At 41.5% G+C, this 10,583-nt stretch overlaps 1 protein-coding gene across 1 annotated transcript in view; it reads left to right on the top strand.

Moving 5' to 3' along the window:
- LOC103906497 (poly [ADP-ribose] polymerase 12) overlaps nucleotides 1-10,583 on the top strand; it is a 20,955-nt gene that overhangs the window by 9,021 nt on the left and 1,351 nt on the right. The window contains exons 4-11 of the mRNA XM_009288413.1: nucleotides 820-921; nucleotides 2,114-2,237; nucleotides 3,870-4,065; nucleotides 4,675-4,795; nucleotides 6,328-6,424; nucleotides 7,417-7,495; nucleotides 8,814-8,944; nucleotides 9,649-9,800. Coding sequence (XP_009286688.1) covers nucleotides 820-921; nucleotides 2,114-2,237; nucleotides 3,870-4,065; nucleotides 4,675-4,795; nucleotides 6,328-6,424; nucleotides 7,417-7,495; nucleotides 8,814-8,944; nucleotides 9,649-9,800 — 1,002 coding nt within the window. The remainder of the gene's footprint in view (nucleotides 1-819; nucleotides 922-2,113; nucleotides 2,238-3,869; nucleotides 4,066-4,674; nucleotides 4,796-6,327; nucleotides 6,425-7,416; nucleotides 7,496-8,813; nucleotides 8,945-9,648; nucleotides 9,801-10,583) is intronic.

Genomic DNA, 10,583 nt, shown 5'->3' with positions numbered 1-10,583 from the left:
ATAATAATAATAATAATACACAAAGCAAGTGATGCACAGTGCAATTGCCCACCACCCGCTGACTGATGCCCAGCCAGTCCCCGAGCAGTGGCCCCCCCGGCCAGCTTTCCCCCAGTTTATGTACTGAGCATGACATCACATGGTATGGAATGTCCCTTTGGCCAGTTTGGCTGTGCCCCCTCCCAGCTTCTTGTGCACCTCCAGCCTTCTCAGTCAGTAGAGCATGGAAAACTAAAAAGTCCTTGGCTAGTGTAAGCATTACCTAGCAACAACTAAAACATCAGTGTGTTATCAACATTGTTCTCCTCCTAAATCCAAAACACAGCACTGTACCAGCTACTAGGAAGGAAATTAACTCTATCCCTGCCGAAACCAGGACAGTGTTCATCTCTGCTATTCTCCCTGCAGTTCCTTCTTCCCTTCTTTGTTTCCTGAGGTGTGCTTTAATTTACGGACATATCAAATTTTGCGACTTCAGATTTTATAGCTGCCAGTGTGAACAGCTGTGTGGAATGCACGGTTCACTTAAGTCCATCTAGAAATGTAAAGGTATTGGATTCTATTCTCATTTTGCAGTGATAGCTAAAAACTGTATCTGAGGAAATTAGCAGTTATAGGAAAGTCAAGTTCAGAAAGGCTGGATAAAGGGGTAGGACTTTTGAGTACACAAGACTATCAAAGACTTCAATGTCTTTCTGGAGCTGAATGCAGTTATGTAGTTAGAAAAACTGTTATTAGGCATCTTCCCTACCCGTAGGTGCACTTTTAAGGGGCTTGTTGAAACCTGAAATTAATGAGGCTTATAATTCTCCCCTCTAGAGAGAAAACACAGCTCTAGCCAACAGTCCTCAACTACAAATGATGATGATGAATTGGAACAGATCTGTTTATATCACCTGTACAGAAGTTGTGGCTTTAAAGGTAGGTTGTGACTGTAGGAAGTCCAGTCTGTTTTCCTTTTCTCATAAAGAGGAAGTGATAGACCTCTTTCACAGAAAGGGGAAGCTTCAGAGCTTATGCTTATCTTTAGTTAAATCTCATTGTAATCTTGAGTGATGGTAAGAAAGCGTCTGGCCTACCTGGCATAGCAAACAAAGGAGCTGTTTTGGTTTACTCTGAAATGTATATCAGCCTGTGTTGGAGATTGGCTACTCCACCTGTGTTAACCTAAGGGATTGCTGAGTGATAGGAATCCTATTTCCAAATAGCTGCAAAAGATACTCTGAATTCTACATTCTTCCATGTTTCTTCGAGCACTCTTCTGTTCCATCTGTCTGAGCTGTCTCCCTTTCAAAATGTTCCAACTTGTCCAGGAAAAAGGCTGCTGTGCCAGCTTTCTTGTTGGGGTGTCCTTTTGTCATCCTTTTCCTTCTTGATGCTCTTGACCTGTAGTAGCTCCCTGATGTACTGCACACCTCATATGAACTGTGTGGTGCAGTCCTCTTGATTTTCCCTGTCGTTAAGTTGCCTGTTGTTCTACTATGAAAGCTAGCCTCAAGTTTATGCGTATGTGTACTGGTGATGTGATCTTCACTCCTTTTGAGGTGTGACTGCATACTGACTCTTCGAATGATTTCTGAGTAACGCTTGTGATACCTGGGCCACTGCTACCAGTACTCTTGTTCCTGGTGAGGCCTGGACCGTTAGAGACTTCTTGAAGTCTCTAAATGAGCTACCTCCTATTCTAAAACTTAGCACTGTTTTTTTCCTTAGTAATACCATTTTGGGACTAAGTGCTTAAGCATAGATATTTGAGTCTACACTCTTATTCTATATACAAAATAATAGCCTTGTGTGAGCTTGTGATCTTGATTCATTGTAAATTTTTGTCTCTGAAACTGAGAAGACAGAACGGTCCTTCACCACTGAGCTCCTGCTAGCAATTTTGATGCACAAAGAGAATCTAGTAGGTACAGAAACTGAACTTCTGCCTAAGCTCAAAAATTAAGTTTTGCTTGCTCATGCTGAAAACTTCTGAACTATTGCTTGTAATGATTCCATAGGTGAACACTTTCCATAGCTATGCATTTGATAGTTTCACCAGCTAGTTGTACAGCCCTGAAATGTTGGAGTGTTTCTCATAGCCTGTAAAAATAATGTATCTCTTTTATAGACAAGTGTATCAGAACTCATTTTCACTTGCCGTATAGATGGCAGATCTCTGATGGTAATACCTGGAAGGACTTGAAGAATATGGAAGAAATAGAAAAAGCTTATTGTGACCCCAATAACACCAGGTACAAACTCTTACAAACTTTAATAATGTTTGGAGTTCGCTATGTTGGACCAGGCCCTTAGTGGCTATAAATTGCTATGATTCTATTGCAGTCGTTACATAAGTAGCTTTGTTTGGTATTCTTCTACTGACCTCACTTTGATGATCTGCTGTCGCTGGAGGTCTGATCCATTGTGACTTACTTATGCCTGGAGTCTGTATAGGACCCTCTGGGTTACTGTACTGGGTTTGGCTGGGCTGGAGTTAACTTTCTTCGTAGCAGCCCATATAGTGCTGTGTTCTGGATTTGTGACTAAAACAGTGCTGATAATGTACCAGTGTTTTAGGTGTTGCTGAGCAGTGCTTGCCCAGAGCCAAGGCTTTCTCTTTTTCCCACTCTGTCCTGCTCCTCTGCAGTAGGTAGGCTGGGGGTGGGCAAGGGGTTGGGAGAGGATCAGCTGGTACAGCTGACCTGAACTGACCAAAAAGGATCTCCCAAACCATGTAACATCATGCTCAGCAATAAAACCTGGGGCAGAGGAGGAAGAGGGTTGGGTTTTTGGTTTCCAAGGTAGCTGCTGTTTGGAGGCTGGCTGGGCATTAGACTGCCTGTGGGAGGTAGTGAGTGATTTGCTTTGCTTTGCTTTACTTATTTATTTATTTGTCTATTTACACACACACACAGCCCTTCTTCATCTATTGAACTGCCTCTATATTGACCCACAACTTTTCTCGCTTTTGCCCTTCCTATTTTCTGCCTTCTGTCATGCAGAGGAGAGGAGTAGGAGTGAGCGAACAGCTGTGTGTGTACTTGGTTGCTGGCCAGGGTCAATCCACCACAGTTATTTTATGTGACTGACCCATAGACTCTAGTATTCTTTGCTGTGAAAAAAATTATAAATACTTCCTACTGCTGCTACCATAGGAAGTCTTAATTCTCACTAAGAATGGCTGGAAAACTGCAGAGAATGGTGATTTTATCACAAGTACTTGTGGGAATCTGTCTTTGGTTAGAGCTTGTCAATACACAGCTTGACCCCATTCTCTTTCACATTTTGAGATGGAGGATGGAAAGATAGCATGAGATTTGCCTCTCCCGCCCCCTTTTCCCCCAGTCCATATTGTGGAACTGGTAGAATACCTTGTGTACCTGGAGAGAGAGATACTCTTGGGTGCAGAGAACCATTAAGAATATGGAAATACCTTTAAGAGTTTGGAATTGTTTATGTAGCAGGAAGAGGGTATTGGAAGGGGCTCATACCAGTATGCTGTGTCCCATGCTGGAGAATTTACCTAGCCCTCTTATGTTACGTTAGAGGCTCTTTGAAGCCGTGCTTAAGTTATGAGAGTGTTCTGATTAGAATATAGTTGGTTAGGAAGAAGGCAGTGTACATGTTACACTGTTTCTGTTCATCTCATGTAACTCACTAATTTATGAGTTGATAATGGTACTGTGCATGGAACCAATGTGAGATGTAATACTGTAATGCAAAATAGTACAAACACAAGACAGAGCTGGGATTATTGTGGAAACTGCAGGTTTGTGTTCTGCTTTTGAGTGATGTTGACTTAATTTGCAAATTTGTGGTGGGTTTCTGAACATACTGTAAAGCTTCACGAACAGTTCTGATTTTTTTTCTCCCTTTTTTTATAGATTTAATAATGGTGTTACTGAAAGTGGCTCTGTCTTGTCATGTATCTGTTTTCCAAATATGTGCTGTGGGTTTGCAAAGGTTAGACGTCTTTCTACAGCCTCCTCTGTGACCAAACCCCCTCACTTCATTCTTACAACGGAATGGATCTGGTACTGGAAAGATGAATGTGGCCAGTGGCAGGAGTATGGAAAAAAAGTAAGTGTGGAGAAATGGGGAGACTCTCAACTCTGTGTTAAAAGTGTACAACTACTGAAAAGTACACAGTGTTTATATCCTTCCCCTCTTTTGTCTGTCTGTCTCCTTCCCTCCCTCTCACTCATACTGTAAAAATGGACTTTAGAGGCCTAATGGGATCTTTCCCCTGCAAATTCGATTGGTTCAGGTAGGGGAGTGCTTACTGGTGAGTCACAAATACTGTTGACAGATAATTTTTCAGCGAGTCATGTCAGATAGGATCACATTAATACATTCTTTTCATTGCTCCTGACTAAAACTTCCTTTTCTGAGGTTCCAGAAGTACTCTGTGCGTCTTTGCTAAGGTCTAGTTGGTGAATGTGCAGTCTCAGTAGTAGTGTTCACCGCATGCACACTTTGCAGTGTAAGTTTAGGCTTCATAACACTGCTTGATTTGTTTTAGGGACAGTTTCAACTGCTTAATATATGGCTTTTGCCTGAAAGCCGCTTATCATGCACAAAGGCTGATACATACTGCAGCCACCATACCATTTGACAGTTGCTGGTTTTTAAACTTGCTTGTATATAACAGACCAGGAGAATCTTTTTTCTCTGGTTTTGTCTTGACAGGATGGTGATCATGCAGCTGCCACTGTCTCCAGCGAAGACCTGGAGAAAGCTTATATAGCCAAAGGTTCTCCAAAGCTGAACTTCAAAGCTGGAAGACATGAATATGAACTCAATTTTGGAGGTAGGTTCTATTTGCCTTGTTTTTTTGTTTTCTCCCTCCGTCCCTCCCAGGTCTTTTGTGGTTTTAAACTACATTACTACAGGAGATAGGAGAGAGAAATTTGAACTTTGAACTGCAATGCTTACAGAGACAGAGCTTCTATCAAAGTTCTCGGGATAAGCGCTGTTCACATAAGCAAAGTGGCATTCCTATTCTTCCAAACCTTTTATTTTTGAGAAGTTCTTGTGCTGGGTTTCAAACTGTCTGCCAGCAAGTCCGAGTGTGACATTGCCATTGATGCTAGCACCAACACAAACGGTGAGAAACTTCTGGGAGACTTGGCAAGCCAGCTTCTTGTCTGCTTTAATCACTGGCTTGCAGAAAAACGAATGCTTGGGCAAGGTGTAGGGTCCAGACAATCCTTAGCATTGCAAGATTTATGTAGCTATTTTCTTTTCATAGCTCTGCCTGTCTGGAAAGGCTGAGGAAATACCTTGACTATGTCAAAGTAGGAAGATGTGTTTCCCAAGAGTTCAGGAAATTTAAGCCACTTGTGATGGCACTGTCCTCTCTGAGCTGTTGCCTTTCCAGGTATCCTTTTCAAAAATCATGGGGAACAGCGGTGGTGGGAATCAGCCTGCCTAGACTGTCATTTTGGTGTAGTTGCCTTTGATCCAACTCTCCATTACTATCTTATTCTGCATGGAAAAAAAAAAAACAAGGAGAAAGGGCATGTGATACGTTGTTTGTGATTCAATTGAAAGCAATGCTGTAATCTTCTCTATAGGCTGGGGAAACTTGTCTGGCTTAGAAGGGAAAATTGCATAGTAAATCAATCCCTTTTCTAAGGTTTGGGCTTTTTTAGTAACTTAGGCAAACATACTCAAAGTAGACATCTCACAAAACTTAGTTTCTAGGTTTGGTGGTGCCAAGAGGGTTGGTTTGTTTGTTTGTTTTCTTCCTGTGTATCTCTCTCTGAAGATGAGGCCTCATTCTCCTGGCTGCTACTGACTCTTAGTTGCTGGTATGATGTGGCAGTAGCTACAGAGGTTCCAAGATCCAGAAAGAATGCCTCTAAAATTCAGGTTGCTGTGACTTGTTTCTGTTGGTGGTCAGTAAAAATGAATGGCCTGTGATAGCTGTTAGGTTGTGTTTATAGGGTTTGAAATCTACAACTACATGTAGGAAAACAGTATCTTGATTGCAAATTGAGAAGGAGGGGATGCAATCCATGGAGCAAAAGTAGATACTTATTTTTACAATGATCTTTTTCGGTTAAGTGTGGCTGATGGAACAATGAAGGGAAAATAGCTGCCAGTGTCTATCATTCCTTCTAAAGTTAAGAGCAAAACTGAAACTGAAATCATTCTTGGTGATTTATACAGATAGACCGTGGGTTCCGCATCCTTCTCGGACTTCCCTTTGTGTAGCAAGAAAAAAAGCTCACTGCCTTTTTGTCAACATTTTTGACAAAACAACTTAGTAGCAAGTTTTGCTGCAGTGTGAAGTCTTTCTAAAACATCTTTCTGATTGTTCGGTTTTTTTGTCCCCAGCCATGATTCAGAAAAACATTCGCTACACAACAGAGAGAGAGATTTGCAGAAGACCTAAATTTGTCTCTCAGACAGAGCTAGAAAAGACAAGAGCAAGGTAAACTGCAACTGCTCATTCGGAGGTGATGGATTTAGTGCATTGTGAATGCAGTGTCTTCCAAGGGTGTAAATAAGGTGAAGGAGTAGCTGTTAAGGCAATTGTAAAAGAAATTGAGAGGGGAAGGGACATACCTTTCCTACAACAATGTCTAGCCAGGGCAGTATTGCAGCCTGACCAACAGTTTTCAAGCAACTGAGGAGCCTTGGGGGTGAAGGAAGTTTGGGCTTGGCCACAGAAAGTGTGGAAGCATAGAAAATAATTCAACATGTGGCAATGTTGTAGGGAGATACCTTATTAGAGCAGCTGATACAGATGGAAGCAATAACGTTTATGCATACTAGCCCTTTCTGACATCCGAGATCAGTAATTTTCAAAGCCAAGTACAAGTTTAGAAACAATTCTCTTGAGAACAACCAGACAATCTGAGAGGAAAGTAGTAGCTGTTACAGGTGGAGCAAAAGCTGGGAGTCTGCAAGGGGAGAAGTTTTACGTAATTGCATGTAACAGCCAACTTCTTTTACGCATTCCCTTGCAGCACACAGTGCTTGCTTAAACAACACAGGAAAGAGCAGCTAAACACACTAATTAAAACTGGGGTGGAAGCAGAGGGGAGGGCTGTATCTATCCTGTTTCTGTCATACTAATATGATACTGGATGCATTTTTATTTATCTAGCCCAGTGTAGCAGAGCTTTTATGTATACATTCAACTCTTTGCAACTAAGAGAACTTCTTTCATGTTTAGTTCAGTGTATATCTAATTTTTTTTCTCATTTGGCATCTTGCTTCCTGCCGTAAGTCTTGACATGATGATTTAGAACAAATATTTTCATGTACTGAACTGAAAAGATAATTTTGAAATATTTCTGAATATGTTCAGTTGCCTATATTCTCCCTAAACTTCGCAAAAATGTTTAGTATCATGTATACATAAAATGTAGGGATTTGTTTTGTTTTAATTACCTATTTGTAATGTCTTGTAATGTACAGGGGCTTTAAACATACAGAACAGTTTAAGGGCATTCCAGCTCACTGGGACAAATCTGCCCTGCCTGATCTGGGATTCAAGGTTTGGAGCTTTTTGTTTTTTCTCTCCATCAGTTTTGTCACATACAGGTTTGTTACATCTCAAGTTCAGTGTTTCTTGTGCATTTGTAGATGACCATTTCTTATGTAACGTAATGCAGAGGTGTCGGTAAATTCGAGCCTGATAATCACACTGGGCAGACCCAGTGGTGAAACTAGACCCAAATTTAAACTAACAAACGGTGGCAGTATAACCGTGGCAACATTGACTTTCACTGCTACTATTTATCCCTTTCCTTCGCAAATTTGCCTGAAGCTTATGCTGTATTAGCTAGACTGTTACTGGTGCCCAAGATACATAGCTTTGAAGTCCAGCATGTGCTGAAGCATCAGAGAGAAATCATGCCTCTAAACTTCAGGGTAGCCATTCCCTGAGCTGTGTATAAGTAGACTGTTGTACGTCTATGGAGCATTGAAGAAATCAGCAGAATTCAGGCTGGGATCGTTTATCAAAATGTACCATAACTCCAGTGGAGTGAACTTGTTTACCTTTGTAACACACCCAGTTAATATCTGCATGGTTTACCTTTGACTTCCTGCCTGCCTCCACCACCACATCTGTCAACTCTAGTAACTATACCTACAGAAAAGATCTTATATGAAGCTTGAAAATTACGAACTTGCAAAATGCAAATCCTCAAGAAATTCTCAATAAAAAATAGGGAAGGCTAATGTTGACATTCTTGATGTTCCTAGGGAAAACACGCAAGTAGAAAACTTTGCTTGCTTTCAGGACTGTCATGTAAGGAACTGATTTTTGGCAGTGTGTCCCTACTCTTCCCTAAAATGGTTGATCGAATAAAGCCTTTTCAATTTATTTAAAAACGTAACAGGCAGTGCAGTTTGTGTTCACTGGCTGTAGGGAGTATAAACTATAAAGATTTAAAAAGCATGGGTGTAGACGTACTCTTTGATTTGCTGCAACATAAATTCTCCGTTCTCTTTTTATTTATGTGCTCATTTCTTCTGTGTATTTAGGTACCGTTTGATATATACGTGCAAATGTAGCTTGGCCCAAATATTAAAAGGGGCTGGGTGGCTGCATAAAAGCATGCAGCTCCTTTAATCTCCTGTGAGAGAGCAACCTGGATGTCTTAAACCCCAGGAGTTAATTTTCCCTAGGCAAGAGCTCACTCTTACAGAGCAGGGATCTCTAATCTGCCTTTTTTACAAGAGTACTTTTGCTGCTCTACCTCTGCTTCACAGAAAAGACTTTAAGGGTCTGAGCAGTGCACTAGGTAGGGTGGCTTTGTTATGATTTGGTAAAAGATGAGAGTAACTTTTTAATCTTTTCCTTATAGCTGATTGAGCTTGACAGTTCTTCTGAAGAATACAAGAAAGTCAAGGTGGACTTTCAACGCACAATGCCCAAAACAATTATTAAAAGGATTCATAGAGTTCAGAACCCATCTCTCTGGGAACTGTATCAATGGTATGTGTAAAATACTGCTCTTGTATGTGTGCATGAAGTTTGTTGTTTCTGCAGTTAGCTGTCTGCTAAAGATAGACACACACGTTCCTGAAATGCAGCTGCATTTAAGAATCTGCTTCCACTCCCCAGCTGAAATACCTAGCTAGGATCAACATGTAGATAAAGAGGTACCGAGAAAACCAAAACTCAGTCAAGACATACAGCTTAGAATAGTCAGATGAGCGCTGTGGGAGGAATCCTTGCTCCTGAGTAAGTGGTTCTGACTTCTGCCAGGCCTGTGTCCAGGACAGCTGCCTTCCACTGAAGCCTTGAACTGGTAATCAGTCACATCTGGCACAAACACTTGTTTGTAGCTGGCCAAAACTGAAACAGCCTTCAAAACTAAATGCAAAACTCACTGATGGAAAGCCTTAATATGAACTCCTGTGTTTAGAAAAAAAATAATGGTAAGATTCCTCCCGCTCTCCCAATAGGCAGTGAATGAAACAAAACATTTTTATTATTAAATGTCTGGAGGCATTTATGTATCATGAAAGCATGTTTGTACACAGCTAGACAGCAAGATACCCTGTATGCCCAAAGTTTAGACATTAATGTCAGGATTTTCAGAATGTACTCTTTGTGTAAAATTGTCTGAGTGCTAGTATGGCTGGAAACTGGGTACAGCCACTGTGGAACTGCAAACGTACTGCTGCTTATTTCAGGCAGAAGGAACAAATGCAGAAGAGCAATCATGGAAAGGCTGTGGATGAGAGATTTTTATTTCATGGGACCAGTAAAAAATACACTGATGCCATCTGTCAGCAAAACTTTGACTGGAGGATCTGTGGCCTTCATGGGACAGTCTACGGCAAAGGTAGTTTTTCAGCTTTTTCATTAACCCTAGACTTGCTAGAAAATTCTCAGTAGTTACTGCAGCGGTGTGAAGTTAAAAAGAGGGCACTCAGCCAATCTAGGACTTACCTCTGTGATTATGTGGACAACATAGCTGACTTTGGCAATGATCATTTGGAGCTAAGGCATACTGAAAGGCCTTGGCCTCTACATTCTACTCTGTCCTTGTAAGAGAAAAGACAAGCTTAGGAGAGGCCAGTTCTAGGGATGGTTTCTCCTAGAGTCCAGGCTTACTTCTGTTCCAATTTCTCCAAGCTCCTACAGGAAGGCAAAGTGGCATTATTTGGGTTTTTTTCCAGGAATGTAAATGCCATCCTGGTTATGGGCTTTTTGCCTTGTTAGCAAATTATATTCCTTTACATTGTGCTGTGTACAAGAAAGGACCAACATACCAAGTGAAATAGCCAAGACACAGGCTGACTGACTGACTACCCACCCATCCGCTTGAATACTTTGTAACTCTCAGAAATAGAATCATAGAGTCATAGAATAGTTTGGGTTGGAAGGGACCTCTAAAGGTCATCTAGTCCAACCCCCCTGCCGTGGGCAGGGACATCTTCAACTAGATCAGGTTGCTCAGAGCCCCATCCAACCTGACCTTGAATGCTTCCAGGGATGGGGCAGCCACCACCTCTCTGGGCAACCTGTGCCAGTGCTTCACCACCCTCAGCGTAAAAAACTTCTTCCTTATAGCTAGTCTAAATCTACCCCCCTTTAGTTTAAAGCCATTCCCCCTTGTCCTGTC

The sequence above is a fragment of the Aptenodytes forsteri genome, unplaced genomic scaffold, assembly GCF_000699145.1.
Source record: "Aptenodytes forsteri isolate BGI_AS27 unplaced genomic scaffold, ASM69914v1 Scaffold56, whole genome shotgun sequence".
Classification (NCBI taxonomy): domain Eukaryota; kingdom Metazoa; phylum Chordata; class Aves; order Sphenisciformes; family Spheniscidae; genus Aptenodytes; species Aptenodytes forsteri.
The sequence above is the reverse complement of the archived record's forward strand: the minus strand, read 5'-3'. Positions and strand labels throughout refer to the sequence as shown.